General features: G+C 44.9%; 1 protein-coding gene across 1 annotated transcript; it reads right to left on the reverse strand.

Moving 5' to 3' along the window:
- Window positions 1-368: 368 nt before the first annotated feature.
- Window positions 369-19,151, reverse strand: Denr (density regulated re-initiation and release factor). The gene is made up of 8 exons (XM_028766258.1): window positions 19,045-19,151; window positions 18,228-18,342; window positions 13,287-13,306; window positions 11,740-11,824; window positions 5,360-5,443; window positions 3,040-3,156; window positions 911-1,050; window positions 369-799 (listed from the first exon to the last, which is right to left on the reverse strand). Exons 2-8 carry the CDS (start codon window positions 18,331-18,333, stop codon window positions 755-757), a joined length of 597 nt encoding a protein of 198 aa, XP_028622091.1. The 5' UTR covers window positions 18,334-18,342; window positions 19,045-19,151; the 3' UTR covers window positions 369-754.
- Between the last annotated feature and the right edge of the window lie 5,550 nt (window positions 19,152-24,701).

Genomic DNA, 24,701 nt, shown 5'->3' on the forward strand with positions numbered 1-24,701 from the left:
CACAAGGTTCTAAGGCTTTTAACACACTTCAAGTAATCTCCAGAATGATTTGAGCAAACCTACCCATCCTGTGTTGCTGTATCAATCAAGTGGACTTTTGTTAATGAAGGAACTAATCCAACCAAAGTCCATTAGATTCTCACCAACCAAGGAGACATACTTCTAGTAAGAAAATGAAATACAAATTCTTTTGAAGTTTGCTCAGCTTTCTGCCAGTAAGCTGACCAACAGAAACACCTCCCACAAAAACAAGTGGCAGGGCTTGCCCAGCATGCACAAGGCCCTGGGTCCCACTGACAGCACCAAGTTGAGGGACAATCTATAGTGCTTTTCTAAAATAAAAAGTTAAAAAGAGAAAAAAATCAGTACCAAATGACCAAAATGTTTTATTTGACTAAATTCAGATTCATGCATAAGCATGACAGTCAGAGTCAGTCTCTCTCAGTCTCTCTCAGTCTCTCTCAGTCTCTCTCAGTCTCTCTCTCTCTCTCTCTCTCTCTCTCTCTCTCTCTCTCTCTCTCTTTCTCTCTCTCTCTCTCTCTCCCCCCAGACTTTGGCAATTAAAAAACAAAACCAAGCAACCAACCACGCAGCCGTGTACAGAACAGTGAGGACGCCGAGGACGAGGAGTCTACAGCTTTACTGTAGGATATATATATACACACATATGTACATATGTATATATTTCTGAAAGGCCTCTCCTCTGCTTGGCCGTGTCAACTCTCAGGTCACAGTCAGAAACATGACTTCAGAATCACTTCTTCACTTCTCCAAGGTCTTCAATGCTGTCATCATCTACCTGTAAGACACAGGTAAAAGAACTTCATGAATTGTGGCAGAAATTAAGAAGGAAAGAGGTAACTTGCTTTAAAAACTTGCATCTCTGGGTACAAGTATCCTGTGCACTTACCTCTGGCCACTTCTCCTGAATGACGTCGATTATGTCATCTGTGAAGTCTCCCTGAATGATGATCTCATCCTCCCCTGTTACTGAGGCACCGCAGGAGAATTTTTGAGCAAAAAATCTTTGTGCTTCTTTGAGATCAATTTCTGTTTTGGTTTGTTTGGTTTTTTGTTTTAGAAAAAGAAAGCGTGAGAGCATAATTGGAATTGTAACATCAAAGGTATTTCTTCATTTTAAAATTTCATCTATATTTTAAGACCATTTAACCGATGATATTAATACCACCTCCCACCCTGAATTAACTAAAACTGCCGTAGGTAGAGCTCGTAACACGTATTTTCAAGATCATACAGTCTCAGTACATAAAACAGCATCCTCCACTCTGTTCTACCACACAGTAAAACCAAAATGGCTGGGTATGGTAACTCTTTAATCCTAGCAGGCAGAGGCAGAAGAATCTCTGGGTTACAGGACAGCCTGGTCTACACAGTGAGTGTGAGTTCCAGAATATCCAGTGCCACACAGAAAGACCATGTCTCAAAAAGTAAAAAATAAAAAAAATCCAGGAACATATTACTTCCAGGCATCACATCCATCATACTTAATTAAGCTCTTTACAGTAGAAAGACTGAAACCAGAGACCCAAGCCTTTTATTTAAGTCCAGCTGCCTTGAACCTGCACCCTCCATCCTGTCTTAAGCTTCCCACACGGCAGGATTACAGGTGTGTGCCATGTAAACAGTTTAAATCTAGCAACTGAAGAGCTTTAACAAACCTTTGCCCCATTACCCACCTTCCCTCACCTCTACTGTCAATTCCTAGAAACGGGCTATTTTTCAAACCTCTCAAAAAAGACTGGTAGAGAAATAGGAACAGTCCCGGGCAGTATTAAATTCTATTTACACCTCCGCACTCTATGCAAATACCCAAGCAATAATCCCTTAAGAGCTGGGCACTGGTACATACCTGCAACCCCAGATACTCAAGAAACTAAGAAGTAGTTTGAGGTCAGCCAAGGCAACATAGCAAGATAGCATCTCAAAAACAAAAACTAAGTGAAAATACCAAAAAGGGGGGAGGGGAGATGTGCTAGTGTGCTCTACAAAAGATTTTAATGTTAATTCTAAAATTAGCTAGAAATGCAAGACCCAGGGCTGGATATCAGATGAAACAGAGAGTCCCTGACTAGCACTCTTTAGGAGGCCTCACTTCAATCTCCAACAGTGGACTACATAAGCTAGGCTGGGGTACACTCCTAGAAACCAGAACTTGGGGTTGGAAGCAGGAGGACCAGAAGTTCAAGGCCATCCTTCATTACTAGCAGAGCCAGCCTGAGACATTAAGAGTTTCACTCAGTCTTTTTATCTTTTTTTTTTTTTTTTCTGTTTGTTTGTTTGTTTTTGAGGCAAAGTTTTCTATGAAGCCCTGGCTGCTCTAGAACTCCCTATATAGACCAGACTGGCATATGCCTGCTTCTGCCTCCTGAGTACTGGAATTAAAGGGGTATACTACCATACCTGGCAACTCTACCTTTAAGGTACAACAGAATCTTAAAGCAACAAAAACAGAAAACAAAATCAAACATGCTGAACATGGCACGTGTGTATAATCCCCTAGAAAATAAGGTGGGTGGACTGTCTGAACTAGACAGAAAGTTTCAGGCTAGCCTGGGCTACAGAGCAAGATCTTGTCTAAAAAAATTTTTTAGAACAAGGGCCAGAGAGACAGATTGCTCAGTGGTTAAGAGCATTGGCTGCTCTTGTAGAAGCACTGGGTCCAATTCAAAGCATCCACATGGCAGCTCACAACTGTTTGTAACTCCAGTTCCACAGAATCCAGCACCCTCTTGCACCAGGCAGACATACGGTGCACAGACATGCATGGAGATGAAACACCCATACATATAAAAACAAACAAACAAACAAATAAAACAAAAATGGAAAGAAATGCAAAACCTCCTTTAGTAATTTTTGGCATATACAGATATTCGGAAGCTGGGGATACAGCTTCCCCAAAACCACAAAAACAAGCAGACAGCAGAGCTGTGATGTATCATGATACAGACTCCAGTTTATACATCTAAGCCGCTCTATTCTGAGGCTGAAAACAAAGAAACAAACTAAACCTCAACTCACCAAAAGTTGCAAGGCCACATACTCTCGTCACGTATTTCTTCTTTGCTCTGGGAATTTTGGCTATCGTGACCTTCTGTGGTACTGTCTTCTTCTTCTGTTTTATTTGACCTCGTCCACCTTCATTAAGAAAGAATTAATTGCTTCCTTCCTCAGTTATAAAACACTACACAATACCGAGTCTTCTGCTTTAAGCTCTTTTCTAGTACAAAATTACCCCGGCTACTTATCCAGTAAACATTTAACAACTGCTCCCTAGGATGTGCTGGGCACTGCATTAAGGACACAGGGTGCAAGGATAAACAGGACACAGTTACCATCCCCCAGACTCACAGTCTATTAAAATGAGAGGTGGTGGGGTTAAGTGTTAAACGAGACCTGGTGGTGCAGGCCTATAGTATCAGCACTAAGTTCAAGTCTAGCCTGGCCTATTTAGTAGTAAGACCACGTCTTATGGGCCTGTGGATTTGTTATCATGTAAAGGTGCTTACTGCTAAGACTGATGACCTGAGTTCAAACCCTAGAACCCGTGTGATACAAGGAAAGAACTGCCTCCTGCAAATCGTCCTCTGACCCCCACACATGGATACAATAAATATATACAGCTTTGAAAAAGACAGTTTTTCTGTATAACCCAAGCTGTCCTGGAACTCAAGAAATCTACCTGCCTCTGTCTCCTGAGTGCTGGGATTAAAAGTGTGAGCCAAGCTCAGGTGTGACCACACACAGTTGTGGGGATCGTGTCAGCTGTACTGTGAAGGGTGCCTCTATGAGAGTAAAGGTGGAAAGAGAGGCAAATGCAGGTCCTACATTCACTCCAGCAGAAACTCATCAAGATAGAAACCCACTATGGCATCCACAACAGCTGCTAGTCACAGAGTAAAGAGCAGGAGAAAGAGAAAGGGCAGGTTTTAGGACTATTAAAGAGAGCAGAGCACACAGCACAGCTCTTGGGTTTCTAGATTAGATGATAGGATAATTGTGCTACCATTGCCAAAAAGGGGGAAACAAACAAACAATTCAAGACTCAGTTAGTTTAACTTTGGAAGTGCTTCATTTGTGGTATCTGTGGGGGGGGACAATGCACATCTCCAGCTTGATATGGGCAAGGTACAGATGAATGACAGGTTTATACTGTAGCAGAAGTTAGATATATGACAGATATATCCTGGGAGAATAAGCAGAATAAGACGGTAAGAGGACCTAGGACAGGGCCTGAGAAGTCATTTGTAAGGGACACCTGGAAGAAAAGAAGTCTACACAAACATACAAACCAGAGAAATTCACATTTCAGAAAGGTTCATGTGTTTTCCCTACTTAGCAAATACCAAGACACTGCTGACTTTTACAACAGTTTCAGTAAGGTTTTAAAGTCAGGTTAAGACAGACTGGAATAGGAGTGAGTGACAGGTGTGAGGGTGGGAGTAGAGTCCACTTTAGGAGAGTCAGTTTAGACATCTGACTGAGAACATATGAAAACAGTGAAGAAAAGGAACAATAGACTCTTGGCAGAGATCTCTCTTGAAGTAGCATGTAGAAGGCCTGAGATTCAATGCCTAGCACTGGGGGAAAATAGGGAAGAGCAAAATCTTTAAAAGAGGCTGGAAAAAGGGCTCAGCGGTTAAGCACACTTGATGCTTCTAAGATGACCCCAAGTTTGGTTCCCAGTGCCCACATGACTCCCAACAACCCCCTGTGACTCCAGCTCCAGAGATGTGACTCCTACTGTCTATCTGCCATGGGCATGCTTTGCATATACACACAGACAAAACACCCATACATATTTTATAAAAATAAATCGTGGGAAAAAAAAGTATGAGCTGATTTTAGTGATAAAACAGTGAGGAAGAGGTGGACAGGTGATGGGTACTCCAGCATTAAGACGGAATTAGTGCGGAGAGAGCTTAGTGTAAGTAACATTTCATTTCAACAGAAAGCTGGTTGCACTATAAATACACATAGGGCAAACTCGCATGTATTCTGAATAAGCTTTTTGTCTCCTTTTGAGACAGGTACTCTCTACATACCCCTGGCTGTCCTAGAACTCACTGAGATCCATTCACCTCCATCTCTCAAGTGTTGAGATTAGAGGTGTCCCACCATGACTAGCTAGTTTATTATTATTTTAAATAGACAAGAATCTCATTATGCAGCTGAGGCAGGCCTTAGTCTCTCAAGTACTAGCATTACCAGCGTGAGCCGCCATGCCTGGCTCCCGTCAGCAGCAGATGGCCTCAGCTCACAGGCCTCCTCTCTGCACTCCGCCTGTCTTCTATAAAGGGAAGGGATGTTTGCATAAATCAAAACGGGGTTTAGGCCTTACCTCTTTTTTGTTTTTTCTTCTCCTCCTCTTCCCCTACTGGTCCTTGGCCTTCACTAATTCCAGTTTCTTGTTTGGGTGAATTTTCTGGATAGAATAATGAAATGCAAGAGCATGAACATCATTTTATACTAATATTTTAAAAAAAAAAAAAAAAAAAAAAGCAATCACTCGCTGAGGACGTGGCTCAGGCTTGAATGCACAAAGCCCAGGGTTCTGCACGCACTTTAATTCCAGCACTGAGGTAGAGGCAGGAAGATCAGAAGTGCAAGGCTTGGGTGTTTTGGCTTTCCAAGTGTGTCTGCTGGCTGGTGTTTCCTTACCCCCAATAAATGCCATTCGACAACTGACTGTCTGTAGTGCTTGAGATTTCTCTACCGCTACCAGATTTTTCTTATTTTTTAAATTATTTAACTGACAGATAAAAGAAAACAGATCACAACCTCTAGACTATATCATTGGGGGGGGGGGGGGCTTGTCTCGGATATTTTTTTTAAGGACTACTAACAGAGGCATCTCTTACTAGTAAAATGCTGCCAACAGGCCTTCTACAGGATTCTAATGTTTCTGTTACACAGTTCTGCCAGCTACAAAGTTATACCTCATTTTATTAAATAAACTTTTTGTCAAAAATTTGTCAAAAACTTTTCCTCATTAACCTTGTATCTTAATGTTCCGCATTAGATTACAATAAAAAAAACTCAATGAACAACATAAGCATAAATTGGTTTTTTTCTTGTTTGCTTTTTATAGTTTTTGAGACAAGGTTTCTCTGTGTAGCCTTGGATTTTTTTTCAACTCACATTGCAGATATGGCTGGCCTCAAACTCAGGGATCCACTGCCTTCTGCCTCCCAAGAGATGGGATTAAAGGTGTGCACCACCGTGCAGAGTTTATTCCTTGAATTCTTAAAGCTGACAAATGGCTGCCTCCATGGTGTACGTCTTATGGTAGACAATGGTGGCAGAAAAACCATCAGTCTCAAATTGATACAAAGCCTGCCAGGGACTCCTTAGATGGTTCTCTTCCTCTAATAAGGGGAAAACCGCCCCAGCTATTTTCCCAACTACACTCTCAGCAGGAATTACAGCACTACTCACAGCCTCACGTTTTATGTTACGATGCTACCTCACTCACATGGCAAGCTCCAAAGATACACACCATCACCAAATGGGGGTCTTATGCCCTAGATGACTGCCACTGGAAAGTTTTTTTTTCTTTTTGGTTTTTCAAGACAGGGTTGCCACTGGTGAAGCTTTATTGTGGCACCTTAGACTCCCCTCTAAGGCACTGGGACTGCTACCCACATCCTCCCCATGAGTCCCTAAGAGCAGTTAGGGTGACCGCTGAGAGAAGGGAAGGGAAGGAGAAATTAGGAGTTGGGCCGACTCCGTGGTGGGAAGACAGAAAGGGAAAAGATGCCATGGGCTGGGTAATAAAAGGTGGCATATCTCCAAGACATCCAGCTTCCTCCTCACCCTCCAGACTTGAGTCAAAAGCCCAGCAACTTAACACAAAGGCTTTATAGGCTTTGTCTCCCACTAGCAGCCGGCTACTGATGGACTGGCTCAGTAAGTTCAAGGCCTGCTCAGGACATAGCTCACAACAGTTCTGGGCCAATCAACCATCCGTGCTTTCCTCAAACTGACCCACCCAAAATTAGGCAAGTGAGCAGTCCCTGCTCTGTATTGCTGAGGGTGTATGAGGGTGTGTGTGTGTGTGTCTATTGCATCTGTGGGTTTCCTCCCATCTCCCCTTTTTTTCAACTGTCAGAAGGAAAAAAAAAAAAACCACATACAAATACAAAGTTCAAGGACACCCTCAGCTGCATAGCAAGTTTGAGGCCAACCTGGTCTACATGAAATCTGTCTTGAAATAAAACAAAACAGGGCTGTTGAGATGGCTCAATGGATAAGGGACTTGCTTCAAAGCTTAACAAGGTGAATTTGTACCCTGAAACCTGCATAGTGGACAGCACAGCCTCCACAAATTGTCCTCTCACCTACACACACAGACACATTCAGACACACAAATACACTCCTACACAACACTGTTTGTTAAAATTCACTTCTGAATAACCTCATAAGTAAAGCCACTAGCTGATTAAAGTATCTACAATGCAGAGGGCTATACTACACTCTCATGAAACTGAACTCTAAAGTATTACAGTAAGCGGTAGTCTGGTTAATTATCCTCCAAAGGCCCAGGTGCTAAAGACTTAGCCCTCAAGAAGGTACTCCTGCTTTAAGGGGTGGGGCATAGTAGTAGAAGGGTTTCATCAAGTCAGAAGCACCAGGGTCTAGAAAGAGACAATCATGGGGGCTTCACCTAAGAGACAATGGGAGCCAGTCTCTTCCTTCAATTCCGAGTCAAGAATGACTCCCGTTGCCTTAGTACAGTCACAGAGCAACGGGGCCACAGCAAAGGACTGAGGTTTTTAAGATTTCACAGGCCAAATTAGCCTTTTCTCTTTATAAGTTTGTTAATTTAGGTATTGCTATAACAATGGTAATAAAGAACAAAATGATTAAAATTTGATATTATACGTATGTATTTATTGATTAATTGATTCTGGCCCCAATCTCATATCTATTTGCCTCTGAGTACTGGAATTAAAGGTGAGTATCACTTTACTTGGTTTAGGATGTTTGTTGGTTTTTCTAGACAGCATTTCTCTATGTAGCCCTGGCTGTCCCAAAACTCACTTTGTAGACCAGGTGGCCTCAAACTCAGAACTCTGCCAGCCTCTGCCTCAGGAGTGATGAGATTAAAGACATGTGCTACCAAGCTGGGCTAGAATTTTTTTTTTCCAGATAGTACAGAAGATTAAGCTAGCCTGGACTACCTAGTGAAACCTGTTTCAATATAAAACAGGGGTTAGAGAGATGGCTTAGAGGTTAAGAGCATTTGCTGCTTTTGAAGAGAGTTCAGTTTCCAACACTCACATCAGGTGGCATCTAACTGTTAATTCCAGCTCCAAGGGGATCCTGACATCTCTGGCCTCCTCAGACTCCTGCACATAAGTGTACACACACCTAACTTAAAAAAATAATAGCTTAAAACAAAACAAAAAAACAGCCAAAGCGTGGTGATTCAGGCCTTTAATCCCATCACTCAGAGGCAGGTAGATCTGAGTTACTGGACAGCCTGGTCTCTGTTGTAAGTTTCAGGACAGCCAGGGCTACATAATGAAACCTTGTCTCAAAAACCTAAAAACAAAACACGAAACACTCCACAAGCCTCTGCCTCAGCCACTCAGGTAGTAGGATTACAGGATGCAGCACTATGCCTAGCTCACAAATCATGATTCTTTTTTAGCCACATGGAAGGGAAGTAAAACAGTCAGATCAAGACAATTTCTTACAGGGCTACAGAGGTGGCTTAGCAAGTAAGGGCATCTGCTGCTCTTGCAGGAGCTCAGTTTGATTACCCGCTCACAGTGACCTCTAACTCCAGCTACAGGGGCTCCCACGCCCTCTTCTGGCCACCACAGGCACCAAGCGTACATGCTGTACACAGACATATATGCAAGCAAAACACCTATACACACAAAATAAAATCTAAAAGTATTAATAAAAAAGGAAACTTTCTTTTCTTTCTTTCTTTCCTTTCCTTTTCTTTCTCTCTCTTTTTAAACATTTATTAAGTTCTGGCCAGCCAGGGTTATGGTGAGATTGTCTCCAAAACAAAAAACAGAATCCGTATCATTAAGATAGAAACAAAAATACAATATAAACAACTTGTTATTAACAAGACAGCTGAAGTTAAGAACTGCAAGGATGTAACAGAAAGGACTCAATCTAAATGTTAACGTTCATGAAAGAAAACCAGCCTTGCAGCCAACTGGGAAGGAATCATATTTAGCCAGAAGCATGGCGGCATGTCCACGTGTCCCACGATTTGGGAAGTGGGAGCAGGAGGCTAAGGAGCTTGAGACCAGCCTTGATATACAGTGACTCACGGGCTACATGAGACCTCATCTTCCTCAGAGATCTGCCAGTCAGACACCTAATTTCAGACCAAGTGCTTCCCAGGACTCATCCTGTAATGGAGCATCTCAACTTCCTGTGCAGCAGATGCACACTCGTCGCCCCTTCACAGCTGGAGCAGAAGCACTTTAGTAAAGGAACAGCTAAGCCCACTTCACCTTGCTTCTTTCCTTCTGCCTCATTCTCTTCAATTATTCCTTCCTCCTCCTCACTGCCCAAGTCTGTTCCTAAACGGTGTGCAGGACAGAGATCTTGTAGCCACTTCTGCAGCAAGGTCAGAGTAAAGGTGACATAACTTCACAGGCAGTTGTAGTCTGAGACGCCTCTGCTTGTGGGGTAAGGAGTCCCTGGAGTCCCTTCTATTTTGTCAGCCTGTTGACAGTCATCCTCCCTCACACTGGTAGCATTCTCCTACTCCGTGTAAAACTGGTTTTATCTACTCTCCAGACAAGAGAGCACTCACAGAATGAGCCCATTCCAACTGTTTCATTGTCAGTTTAGAATCTAACACACTGCTCTTGTTAACATCTACCTGGTCCTGGATGAGACACGCTTCTCCTGCATCCCTCTCCAAGTCACGATCAGGGTCTAGGCAGGCGATAGGGCTAATTACGAGACCAGGCTCAAGTGTTCTTTTCCAAGGAAGAGTGACTAAATAAGTGGCTATTATTCCAAAGGCCTTACCAAGGAAAGGGTTTTTGCTTCGTGGAAATAATATGAAAACTGAGCAGCAAAGAGAGGGGCAACATGGGACCAATTGGAATGCAACAGGCCTGTTTCCAGCCTAGACTTTTTCTTCTTCCTGCTACTACCTTTATCTTACCCATCTTATGAGAGGCCATCAAAGGAGCTAAGAGATCTGTCCTGTCTGTGACACCCAAGCAGCACCAATCCCACTCTGAGATGCCTGACTAAGCCCTACACGACCCCTTCCTCACAGCAACCATCTGTTCAAAACAGTTCTCTGACCAGTTCTTAACGCCCTCCACCACTGACGCCATTCTCAGTCAAGCTGTGGTCACCATCACTGAAACAAGGTGTCACTAAATCACCCTGGGTCCCTACTCTGGTTATCGAGACTGGCCATGAATCTGCACGGATGTCAGGTGTGATCTTCTTACCTCAGTCACTTAAGATGACAGGCCTGTACTCGACGCCCAACTTTCCCAAATATACTTTTAGACTTATTTATGTATGTGTGTGCGCACATGCATGTGTGCGTGTAGATTAGAGAACAACTGTAGAGTTGGTTCTCTCCTTTCACCTCTCTGTGGATTCCAGAAAAACGCCACTCCCCAGGTTTCTGCAGCAAGCACCTTTACCCTCAGGCCATCTTGCCAGCCTGAAACAATTCTCATTTCCCCATTCCTGCTTACCACTGTCTGTATACTACTGACTTGTTTCCCCTTCAAGAACTCGTTCCCACTGATTTGTCCTGAGACCCTCAAATAGCATACAGCATATCAGCATGCACATATACACATACATATACACACTTAATAAATGTAAATATACCCAATTTTGATGGAATATGCCTTTAATCCTAGCACTCCAGAAAGAGGCAGGTGAATTTCTGAGTTCAATGCCAGCTAAGGCTACATAGTGAAACCCTGTCTCAAAAAAAAAAAAAAAAAATCAAAAAATGTGAATTTATTTGCCCCTAAATCATTCACTCTTATATCAGTTGATATGAAGATCTACCTTATCTCAGAATTTAAACAGTTTTAAAGTTAACTGAGATTGGTGACATTTCACAATATTCTGTAAGAGGACTTTCTTATATTCTTGTTAGGACTAAGAATTGAACCAGGACCCTGCACATACTAAGTAGGTATCCTACCACTAAGGTACATCTGCAAGTCTCTTTTTCCTTTAAAGGACAGGGTCTCTTGTTACCTGGCTGGCCTTGACATCACCGTCCAACAACAGCCTGCCATACAACGGGGGCAGGAGGCCTTCACTACTAGATCCAACTAAACTTTATTATTGTTTTTGTTTTTTTAATTTTTTTTATTTGTTTATTATATGTAAGTACACTGTAGCTGTCTTCAGTTGGGATTTGAACTCATGACCTCTGGAAGAGCAATCAGTGCTCTTAACCACTGAGCCATCTCACCAGTCCTTGTTTTTGTTTTTAAGATTTATTTATTTTATGTATGTGAGTACACTGTAGCTGTCTTCAGACACACCAGAAGAGGGCATCGTATCCCATTACAGAAGGTTGTGAGCCACCATGTGGTTGCTGGGAGTTGAACTCAGTACTCTTAACTGCTGAGCCATCTCTCTTCAGCCCCTCAGCTAAACTTTCTAACGTTTAAAATGCCCATGTGTATTTGTTCAATACAATTCTAACTTAAAAACAAAACAATGTTCAAAAAGAGAACAAGTCCATACCTACGGTAAGCTTTGCAAACTCATCTGGAAAGTTCTTCTCTAGCCATTGTCTACACTTGGCAACATCAGGCATATATTCACAGTACTACAAGAGAAGGAAAGAACAATTAGGTGAGAAATCACACATTTCAATCAATACAATTTCATCACACACCATCCCATGTACTACCTACACAAAGAAAAACTACACACACTCTTTCTGTCTCACTATGTAGCCAGGGAGGCCTATAAATCTAACTCCTCTGGCTTGCGGAGTGCTGGAATTACAGGTCACCATACTCAGCCTCACCCGACTCATCCTCAGAAAATCTAAAATTCAAGTAGGAAATATCCCATAAGAAATAAAATCGCAGACCAGGCCCGCTCGGAGGAGCAGCTGTTCACTTCTGCATCAAGCAGAAGGGTCACTGGAAAGAGTGACAGCCAGGTGCACAGGCATATCAGGAGGATCAGGCCAAGGACTGCGAGGTCAGTCATAAACCACACAGTGAGGCCACCTCCTCTGAGAACAAGATGGAGGGCAGGGAGTCACAAACAAAAGCACTGGCCCTCATTATTTTTTTTCCTGACTTGCCCACAGAGCTCGACTGAAGGAAAGTCTTACACAGCCACTACTCCTCGTTCTCCTTCCATCATCTGACTACTCATGAATTCCACACAGAAATCTAAAACCTAGCCAAGAGATACTCAGCAGTTAAGGGTGTTTACTGCTCTTGCAGACTTGTAGGTCCTGGCACACACAAGTCAGCTCTCAGCCATCTCTAACTCCAGTTCCAGTGAATCCAATGCCTTCCTTGACCTAAGGGCACTGGGCACACACAATATACATAACCTATATAAGAGCGTGAGCGTGTGCGCACGCATGCGCACACACACACACACAGAGAAATATGTAACTCAATCTCTTTTAAGAAAAAAGGACATCTGTAGTCACAGCTACTCACGAGGCTGAGGCAGGAGGATTGTTTGAACACATGAGTTCAAGGATAATCTGGGCGACACAGTAAGACCCTCCAACATTCACTCATTTTTGGTTGAGATAGTTTCTCTGTGTAGTACTGATTGTCCTGAACTCACTCTGTTCTTGAGGCTGGCCTCAAACAAGAGATCCGCTTGCCTCTTCCTCCTGAGTGCTGGGATTAAAGGTTTAAAGGTGCACACAATTAAACCTGGCTAAAACCCTAACTAATTTAAAAAAAAAAAAAAAAGCAAGCAACAGAGTACATGTGCAACTCAAAAGTCTAACTTACAAGATAGAAAATTTTTTTCCAGGATCAGCAAGATGGCTCAGTGAGTTCATGTGCTTGCCACCAAGCTTGTTTGACTTTGATTCTAGGAACCCATAGGAAGGAGAGCTGACTCCTTCACGTTGTCCTCTGACCTGCACAAGTGCACTGTGAAACATGTTGCACGCACGCATGCACACATACACGCAAAGTATTCTGATCCAAAGTTCTCTATAAAAAGTTGAATTAACTCTAACATCAAGAGTGACCTCATGCAGAAAAAAGAGACCAGTAACAACAAACCCACCGAGCAGGACTTACCTCTGTTGGTAAGGAGCAGACTAGAGATGGAGAAAAAAAGATATGAGAGGTTAGAACCGTGGGAGCATGGGCTTCCTAACCACCTTCTAGCCGACAGTGCTTCATTTCTTCCCCCTCGAGCTTTTCATCTTTCTCCTTTTTTATTTAAAGTCACCTGTGTGTCACCACCTCTTCTACTTCTCAATCAAATATTCTACACGAGGGTTTTCCCTCTCTTAACACTCCAAGACTACCGAGTACCAGCCGGAAGCACATGCTAGCTTCAAACATCATGACCTTGCTGCCTCCGGCTCTTGGGTGCTGAGCTTACACGCATGCCCGAGCTTGTCTGCCTTCACGATTTCCTCGACCACTCTTCAAATACTGCTCTGCAGGTTTCCGAGGTAAAAGGTACGCGATTATTTCAAATGACAGTATTCTGACATTTTGATCTAAAGACAATATCAAACTTAGTATTTTCTCACTCATCTGTACAGTGTTCTAACTCATCTGTACAGTCTTTTTTTTTTTTTAAAGATTTATTTATTTTATTATATATGAATACACTGTAGCTGTCTTCAGACACACCAGAAGAGGGCATCAGATCTCATTACAGATGGTTGTGAGCCACCATGTGGTTGCTGGGATTTGAACTCAGGACCTCTGGAAGTGCAGTCAGTGCTCTTAACCACTGAGCCATCTCTCCAGCCCCCTGTACAGTCTTTAGTTAAGATGAGAGCTTCCTCAAAACAACTGCGTATTACTCATTTCTCTGAATGAAACACATGGCTCAGAGCAGAAGCATAAACACATTTCCTAAATAAGCACAAGCTGTTCGCTAAACCCTGCTAAGACTCTAGCTAAGAGATGAGACCAGTGTCCCCTAACTCCTATCTTTCTCCAGGGGCTGGAGAGGTGGCACAGCACTTTAGCACACCTGCTGCTCTTGCAAAGACGGGAGTTTAGTTCCCAGCACCTACATCAATGGCTCACAACCATCTGCAACTCTAGCTCCAAGAGACCTGATGCCCTCTTCTGGGATCTGTGAGCACCCACAATTCGGCATGAACACACACAGACTCATAAATAAAAATAGAGAAATTGTAGAGGCAGGCAGATTTCTGAGTTCAAGGCCAGCCTGGTCTACAGAGTGAGTTCCAAGACAGCCAGAGCTACACAGAGAAACCCTGTCTCAAAAAAAAAAAAAAAAAAAAAAAGAGAGACAGAGACAGAGAGACAGAGAGACAGACGAGACAGAGACAAGGCCACATAACACTACTGCTCAGGCTAGGCTGGAATTCCTGGTCTCTAATGATCTTCCTTCAGTCTCCCAAGCAGCTGGGACTATAGGTACATAATACCATATGCCATTCTCCTAAACACCACTTAACTCTGACTAACTCTTTCTACCACAGGCTGCTCGGTCACTAAGCTTGCCTCCTCCCATTTTTACTCTTCTGCCAGATGTGAAACTATGTGAGAACACAGCTTCTGTGCTCAAAAACCTTCAGTGACCTACAGCAGCTCAGAACCAAGTCCCCACACTCTGGGCCCAGACCCCACTGTCTCAATGTCCTGCTCCTACTTCGAAGATCCATATTATCAAGCACACTGCAATACCCGCAAATCTAAATTCCCCATCTTTTCCTGTTCTTTGGCGTGGCCCCTCTGCTTTCTTCTGTCCCTGCTTGACTTCTACCGTCCCTCCAATTCCTACCGACTACGCTCACCCCTACAGTCTCCTCCAACTCTCTACAACTGCGAGATCCTCTCCCCTTCCACACCACCATTGTGACTGTCCCAGATGTGTACTTCTTGTTTCCCTCTGCTACCAATTACACCTGTATACCCCGACCCCACACGATACTAACAGCCATTCAGTGTACGTTACACGTAGAGGACAGGCAGAGGCTGGCTGTTTTCCAGTCCTTCCCAGAATCTAGCACGGCTCCATATCCAGATACACCATATCAATTACTGGCTCACTATGCTATGGATCCTACTGGGAATGCTGTTGTGCTTTCCTACCAAGCTGGCCGCTGAAGCCCATCACGGTAACACGCTAGTGCGCAACTCTAACTGTACCTCTTGGTCGCCTCTGCCCTACAGGCCTGGGTTACTAAGCCTGGGGCCACAGGAAACACAGCCTACCATTGACTCACACAGGCCATCAGTAAGAACTGTTGTTCCACCGGGAACTATCATGTAACACCTATGACCCAGGGCTGAACGCAGCCCCATTCTCTCGTCACATCCTCATGCACTCTTCACGGAGACGTTTCCACTCCACCCTTGACTCCTAATTTACAGCTGTATCAGTATTACTGACTCACTGTGTTCTATTCCCGAAGTGACGCTCTCCTTCCACCACGTGGGTTCCAAGGACTGAACGCAGGCCACCAGTCTTGGTGGCAATCTCCTTTACGAGTGAGCCCACTCCTCCCAAGTGTGTCTTATACGTGTAGACCTCCCGCTCCCTGGTAGTCAGAAGCACCCCTCCCTTAGTATCTTTAATACCAGTACAAAACTTAGGGAGGGAAATGAAAAAAGCAAACGTTTCTCAAAAAGGCTAGGGACTGGGAACAGAACGATTTGGCAGGTAGAGACACTTGCAGTCAGTCTAAGCTTGATTACCTGAGTTCAATTACTGACCTCCTCAACAGAGGGAGAATTAACTCTCAAAGGCTGTCCTGAGCTCTACACTCACAGACACAAAATAACAAAATAAAAGCAACAACAAAAGATTAGAAACTGCTCATCAGCGGGACAGAATCAATAGTGTCACCCTATCAAAAGTCACCTTAGCGGTGACAAGCATAAGGTCTAGGATCATAGATCAGTTTATTGTTTCTCTAACCCACGAAACCTCAGGCTTGACCCTTAACACTGTATAAACTGGACACAGCGGCACAAAGTCAGTGCTCAGTAGGCAGAACAAGATGATCAGAAGTTCAAGGATAGCCTGGGCTATATGCCTTTTTCCCCCCCTTAAATCTAGCAGAGGGTGGTGGTTCACCTTTAATACCAACAACTGGGACGCAGAGGACAGCCTAGAGTACACCGAGTTCTTGGCCAAAGTTCCATAGTAAATCCTAGCTCAAAAACAAAAGCAAACAAACAAACAAAAGAATACCTTTTTCCAGGTGACACAAGTGGGCTGGAAAAGCAGTGTAGTGCAGAAGAGCACAGACAGCAGGCTGTGGACACCACTCACGCAGACAGGAGGAATACACACCATAAACAGAAATACAGTCAATCCGGGGGCTAGAGACACGACTCGTGGCTAAGAACTCCTTTTCCAGAGGACAGGGTTTTGATTCCCAGAACTGATATGATGGCTCACAACCATCTATAACTTCAGTTCTGAAGGATTCAATGCCTTCTTCTGGCTCTGTGTCTGCCAGACTCTCAAGTGGTGCACAGACATATACATAAGCAAACACCCATTTATACACATTTAAAAAAATCATAAATAAAGAAACAGCGAGCGAGCAAGGCCTCAAACTCGGAGATCTGCCTGCCTCTGCCTCTTGGGTGCTCTGCTTTTTTTTAAGATACGGTTGGACTCTGTAGCCCAAGCTGGCCTCGCTCTTGGCTCAGCTTCCCACCATGCTGACAGAGAGGTCACTAAAGGGCTGCACACCTCACGTAAGGCAGGCTGCTGGAGCTCTGTGCTGGTTTATCTCATCTCCACGAAGAAGGACACTGGCACCATCTTGGCTCCTATGTCCAGGAACCTGGTGCCAATGGCTAGCATTGATAATGACCACTGTACACAGCCACCATCAACTTCACCAAGGCCAGCTTTGAGTTTGAGGCCAGCCTGGTCTACAGAGTGAGTTCCAGGACAGCCAGGGCTGCATATAAAGGCTTTGTCTTTGGGGGGAAAAAAATCTGGAGGTGCTTTAGTCTTATTCAATAAAGTACTTGGGACTTAAGGCTAAATCAAGACTGAGTCAGGACCCCCAGCAACCTCAGTATCCACGTAAAACCTGTGCAGAGAGGTATAGGATCACAGTCTCAACACTGGGGAGGCCGAGAATCCACAGGGCCTGCTAGCCAGCTAGTCCAGCTCCTTAGTGCGTGCCAGAGGCAGTGAGAGAGCTTTCCTAAGAAATGACACAACAGAGTGAGCCAACACTAACCTCTGGCATCCCATGCACACACCAGCACGTATATACACATAAAACCCAATCATATTATTCACACCAGACTTTCGTACTATCTGTCACTCTGACCTCATCTTGTCTATCTCCTCTTTAGCCAGCCACCTCCCTGAACTGAACACTGCTCAAGGGGCTCATGGAGTAAAAGGTATCTGATGCCAAGCCTGAGGACCACAGTCCAATCCCCGGGATCCACACAGTAGACAGAACTAATGCCCACATGAGGTCCTCGACATCCACACATGGATTAACGCACAGGTACAAACACAAGCACCAATGAAATTAAAATATAATTGGAGGGAAAAACCCACTCAAGATTCTAGTCAGTCAAGATCCCCTCAGACCCTTCCTCATTCCAGTACTGGGACTGAACCTAGAGGCTCTGAACTTTCTGGACAAGCGCTGAGCCACTAAGCATCATCTCCAGGCCCTGCCCCTTCCTCCTAACATCTCAGTTCCTTTAAGATTCCCTTCCTCCACCCCTCAGCATCTCTTAATACTCCGTATCATCCAAGAAGCTCTTCTTAACAAAGCAACACCCATCAGGATAGGATCACCTACTTGTATATATCTATTCCAACTGGATAGTAAACTCCTCCAGGCCAGGAAGCAAGACCCAAATGACACAGGAAAAGAAGAAGTAACTATTAACCCATGGGTCCTCACTAGGCACCCCCCTCCTCTTCAACTAAGAATCCACCAAACCACAAAGACGGTTGGCGGAGATAACAGGACCAAACGTGAAACTATCAACATTCGGTATAAAAATCAGTGAGCAAGTCGTTCCGACACTTGCCTCCACAATAGAGGACTCGAAGAGGGTAGTCCGCATCTAACTTGGCACTGTTCTTCGTATCGCCTTTGCAATCCGCTCCGCTGGATTCAGAAACGTCAGTAGCCATCTCACAAACCTGGGAACGAAATGACACAACTTCACTATCCGGGAGCTCGACCCCAAAAAGGAGCATCGGGGTGCATTGCAGTCTTAGCTTTCACTATGGAGACCCCTGAACACCAAAGCTGTTCTGACTCTATTAAAAAAGAATCACGAATCTCGTTAAGATCCACTAATGATCAACTGGAGACTCATCTACCTGGCTCCACGGGTTTACAGGGAACCAAGAATAAATGGGCCATGAAGGCTAAGAGTTGGGGTGAGGGGCAAATGGGACATCAGAGGAAAAGAGGAAGCAGTGGGGGGAAATAGTTGGGGTGGGTGACTTCAATAGAGACGGGGCTGGTCTGAGGCTGATGTGGGAGGGATGCAAACTGCAGTTAAAGGCTATAGACATCCTGCCACGACAGGGGCGAGTCACTCGTGGTGCCCAGAATGCAAGGTGCAGAGACAGTAAAATACCCAAAGAGACCAAGCCAGGGACGAGAATGGAAGTGCCACAGCCTTGAGAGGTAAAATCGGGACCGGACTAGGAAAAGGACAGGTAGCCCGCAGGAGGGCTGAGGCTAAGGGGAGATCCCGGGGACGCCACAGGAGGCCCCCATGTGGGCGGGCGTGGAGACGCTCGGCCCGGCCCCCTTCCTTCAGGCAGCGCCTCGGCTGCCCTTAGACGCTCCACCAGCTCCTGAGAAGCCGCAGCAGCGCGAGCGCTCGTTACCCAGCCGGTCGCACAGCCCCCGCCGCCTCCGCTCCCGCCAGCTGAAGCGACACATGCAACTCCTCTTCCCGGCCACAGCTGCCCGAAATCCGTCTGCTAAGCACGCTCGCGCGAGACAATAAGCCTTTATCGCGATATCCCGGCAGCCGCTAGGCGGATGTCGCGAGAAGCCTGCGTGCCGTGGGTGGGCGGGGCGAAGAGAGGAGCATGCGCCCTGCGTTGGGCGGGGCGTGGGTGGGGTCGAAGGACGTGAAGGGGAATGGGATTGAGTTGCGGAGAGGCGGACGGCCAGTAGGAGGCGCTCGCTACCTATTGGCAAGGGCGAGCGACTGGCTCAGGGTGTTCCTGCGCGGTGGGGCGTGGACTGGACTGGCGCAGGGGCTCCTGTGACTCCCTGGTAGTGATGTGTGCAGCCTTGTCCCAGTGTCTGGGCTACATCCTAGAGTCCCGACTAACCACTAGCCTGGTGCATAAGTCACCCCTCGGCGGAGAGATTATGACTCGATGAGACATTGGGTTTTATTTCATTACGATTCCCTAAATAGGAATTACTCGTGCAAAGCTCATATTAATTACTGTCCGAATTTATATCACCAGGCTGACAACTGTTTCCATATGCTCCTTTGTGCATATTTCACCTTCTACGTGTTCTATATCTGGAATTTTTCCATCCCGTCCCAGGATTTCTAGTTTTAACCACACACGTCCTTGTCTAATGTTTGCTTCCTTGTTTTTATTTTGGGGAAATCCCTTCATCTGCATACTCAGCCCAAGTCCCACTTGTGAAACAGGAATAACGATGGGACACTTTGAGAGCTCAGAAAGGGCTCTGCATCACCTTCATGAACTAAGCTACCCAACATATGCCGCCCCCTCCCCACAACTTTCTTTTGGTACCGGGAATTGAACCCAGGGCTTTCTGAATGCTAGACAAATGCTCTGCCTTGAGTTACAGGCTCAGCCCTAATCCCAGCACTTGGGAGGCAGAGGCAGGGCAATCTCTGAGTTTGAGGCCAACCTGGTCTACAAAGTTCAAAGTGGTTAGCCTGTAGCTCAGCCATAGGCATTTGCCTTGAGTGTACAAGGCTCTGGGTTCACACAGACTGGAAACACACTTACATACACAAAATCAGAGCTAAAATGTACATTTTGCTAAGCATGATGGTATGCATCTTTAATTCCAACACTCAAGAGACAGAGACAGGTGGATTTCTAAATTTGAGGCTAGCCTGATCTACAGAGAAAGTTCCAGGATAGCCAGAGCTACACAGATAAACACTGTCTTTAAAAAAATATTAAATACATACATACATACATACATACATACATACATACATATTTTACCCAGACCTGGTAGCATATGCCTGTAGTTTCAGCACTTAGACAGGGGAAACAGAAGGATTGCCGAGTTTGAGGTCACTCAAGGCTACACAGTAAGACCTATGCTAAAAATAAAAACAAAACAAAAAAACAAAAAAAACAGAAAGAGAAAGAAAAGCGCACTGTGACGCAGGGCTTGGGGCGTGGCCCAGTTGGAAAGCATGAAGATCTAAGATTGCTAGGATCCATGACCAGAGCCAGGTCTGGAGATCGTAGCACTAGCTTAGTGAGCCGAGGATTGGCCGCACAACCTAGCAGCCTGAGAGTTCCGTCTTTGGAACCCACACGACGGTGGGAGGAGAGAATCAGTTCCACAGAGCTGTCCTCTGGCCTCTGTGCATTCTGAACCACACACAGCACAATAAACACGACAAACAGACAAGCACTTAGAGCCGATGTGCTGTGGCGTGTTTATAACCCCTGTGCTGCAGAACTGGAGACATGGAGACCCTTGGAGTTCACTGGGCAGCCACCCTCTGCCGATTGGTGAGGTCCAGGCCAGTGAAGAGGTCTTGTGTGTGTCAAAGGGATGACAATCAATGTTGCCCCTGCCTGCACACACACACAGATACACACACACACACACACATACACACACACCACACACACACACACATGCATATGCACATACACCATACCACACCAAACACCACACACACCAAACATAGACGCACACACCACACATACACACATGCACACACACACCATACACATCACACCACTCCATACACTACACACAAACATACACACCACACATACACATATGCACACGCACATACACCATACCATACCAAACACCACACACATACACATGCATACACATACATATACCACACTCACACCACATACACATATGCATACACACACACACACAGCACACTACACACACACACAGCACACCACACACACACAGCACACTACACACACACACACACACAGCACACCACACACACACAGAACACACCACACACACACACTACATACACCACACCATGCCACATATACCACACACACGTACCACACACACATACACACATACACACACATATAAACATACATCTACCCATTAAGGTAAAACATCAAAGTGCATAGCAACGAATTGTCAGTTTGCTTGCTAACATTTTTTAAATTCTATCTATTTTTATTTCATGTGCCTTGGTGTTTTGCCGGCATGTCTGTCTGTGCGAGGGTGTCGGATCCTCTGGAACTGGAGTTATAGACAGGTGTGAGCTGCCGTGTGGTTGCTGGGAATTGAACCTGGGTCCTCTGGAAGAACAGCCAGTGCTCTTAACTGCGGAGCCATCTCTCCAGCTCACTTGGTAGCATTGTGATGGTACATAAGATAATTGTGTGTGTGACAATGGATGGCTGTTAGACATAAAGGCTATGACATGTGAGTCTGCCTGGTGCTGGGTGCCTGAGATGCCAATGTCCTCAAGCTTTTATTTCTCACCTTTTCCTCCTGTGTTTTGTCCAGAAGGGGGTGCCGTACAGACTGTTGTGTCAGCTTCCTGTTCCCTAGTTTCTAGGTTGGTGTTCAGCCAATGGGAGGCAGCCATCGGAGCAGTCTTCTTTCACCCTGAGCAACGTATCTGGCGGTAACTGCCATGTCATGTGTCCCCCTCACACACACTTCACCCCTACCCCTCACCCCCTTCTTCACTCTTGGGGATTCTGCTGCCAGGAACTCTGTGATGCCCCACCCACTCTGAACCTAGCCTCTACTTCACATCCGTGTGACTACACCCGCTCACCAGTTTCATCCCACATGAAACCAGTTTGCAGAATTCAATCCTCGTTTGCTTTGCACGCTTACATGGTGGTTTTGGTTTTCAGCCAAACACTTGGCACTAGAATCTAAATTTATATTTTATACACATGAATAAAAATAGGCCTTTAAGGAAAATAACATCTATCTACTATGGCATCTTCGTCTTTATATACGCTTTAAAAAAAAAAAGTATTGTTGAGCAGTGGTGGCGCACGCCTTTAATCCCAGCACTTGGGCGGCAGAGCCAGGTGGATTTCTGAGTTTGTAGGCCAGCCTGTTCTACAGAGTGAGTTCCAGGACAGCCAGGGCTATTCAGAGAAACCCTGTCTCGAAAAACCAAAACAAACAAACAAAAAAGTATTAAATAGCCTGGTCCTGGTAGCACATACCTTTAATCCCAGCACTCAAGATGCAGAGGCAGGCAGATCTCTGTGAGTTCAAGGCCAGCCTGGTCTACATCGTGAGTACCAGGACAACCAGGGCTGCATAGTGACACCCTGTGCCAAAAGAAAAAAAAAATCCTGACCGATCTGGTCCTAGTGTCTCTTTCTTGCCACCCCCATCTTGTACAGTTTTTGGTGTCTCACGATTGCGTAGCACTGAGGCTAACAGAACTGGCTCCTGTCCACAGATATGCAAAGGAGTCTCAGCTGGAAAAGCTGGGTTTGATCCTCTGTGTTTCAATATCAGATAGTTTCTCACTTATATTGAAATTCATCTCAGCTTTTCTGATAGCCTGTGTTATAAATATTGTTCTGTGTGTATATACACACACACACACACACATTGGTTTTCTTGGTTTTTTGTTTGTGCTTTGGTGTGTTTTGTATTTATTTGTTGATATTTTTTTTAAAGATTTATTTATTTTATGTATGTGAGTACACTGTCACTCTCTTCAGACATATCAGAAGAGGGCATCAGATCCCATTACAGATGGTTGTGAACCACCATGTGGTTGCTGGGAATTGAACTCAGGACCTCTGGAAGAACAGTCAGTGCTCTTAACCGCTGAGCCATCTCTCCAGCCCTATTTGTTGATATTTTTACGAGTATATTTTTAATTAGGAATTCTCCTTACCTCAATACCTTACAAATTTTATATTTGTTCTCTCTTTCTCTCTCTCTCTTGCACACACACACACATCAAAACCACAAAACAAATCAAAACCACAAAACAAAACATCAAGTGTTGATCTTGAACTTCAGATCTGCCGGGAAGTGTCATCAATGTACCAGGCATCTCTCCATTGAAGTGTTGAGGTTTGGTCTTGCTGTCTATTCTAATGCTAAGTACGAAGCCTCGAGACCTAGAGTCTGCACATAGACCCAAGCGATGCTGTGTGCCCCTGCCCCCAAGTTATTTCTGATTGGTAAATAAAGATGCCAACAACCAATAGCTGCGCTAAAGAAATATGGGTGAGGTTTAGGATTCCTGGGCCTGGTGTTGGAGGAGAACCATGAGGTGAGGAGAAGGTGAAGGAAGGAAGGAGAAGCTGCCATGGGTTAGGTGAGCCATAAGAATGTGGCCCTAAGGGCCAGCCAATTGGAGGTAAGAGCAGCTCAGATGAAACATAGTAAGTAATAACTCAGGGTTACCAGTAGGAAAATAGATTCTAATAACATAAAGGGTAGATATCTGCCTAGCTCTTGTGCTGTTTAAGGCTTATTGTAAATACAAAGGGTGTGTGTCTTTTATCCAGGAACAGAATGATCATAGGCAGGGTAGAAACCCTGGATTAGGATTAATAATTTCAACATTGAAGAAAATTGACTTTCCTCTCCCAGCAGCAATTAAATGCCAAGAATTCCTTAGCTAGGGGTGGGACTCAGTGCCCAGCACCCTTCCTCTGATTTTGAATTTTGTCTGGCTTGAGCTTTACAGGTCTTGCACACTGTCACACTCTTTGTAAGTTTATATGTGCATTTGCCCTGTTGGATCTGGAAAATGATATTTCCTTGAAGCTAACCACTACCTCTGTCTGGTTCTTGCAAATCTTTTTACAGCGTCTTGCACATAGATCCCCGAGCCTTGAGCAGAGGAACGTGATGAATCAATCCATTTAGGACTAAGCCTTAATTTTTTTGGGGGGGGTTGGGTTTTTTGAGACAAGGTTTCTCTGTGTAGCCCTGGCTGTCCTGGAACTCACTCAGTAGACTAGGCTGGCCTCGAACTCAGAAATCCGCCTGCCTCTGCCACCCAAGTGCTGGGATTAAAGGCGTGCGGACCACCGCCCTGCAGGACTGAGCCTTCTGAGGTCTCGTTTTCTGCACATTCTCCAGTCGTGGGTCTCTGTTGATTACTGTCTACTGCAAGAAGCACCTTCTCTGATGAGTGCTGAACGCTGTGCTGATCCAGTCACATAGAACTAAGTCATCAGAAGTCGTTTAACCGTTAAATCCATTTAGCAGGATAACAGTAGTAGGTTTCTGTTGTGTTTATAAAAAGATAAGGAGAGAAGGAATGTTTTGTGGATGTGTAGTCAGGTGTGGGGTAAGGGAGTGCCTC

Source organism: Grammomys surdaster, unplaced genomic scaffold (genome assembly GCF_004785775.1).
Source record: "Grammomys surdaster isolate TR1022 unplaced genomic scaffold, NIH_TR_1.0 166, whole genome shotgun sequence".
Lineage (NCBI taxonomy): Eukaryota > Metazoa > Chordata > Mammalia > Rodentia > Muridae > Grammomys > Grammomys surdaster.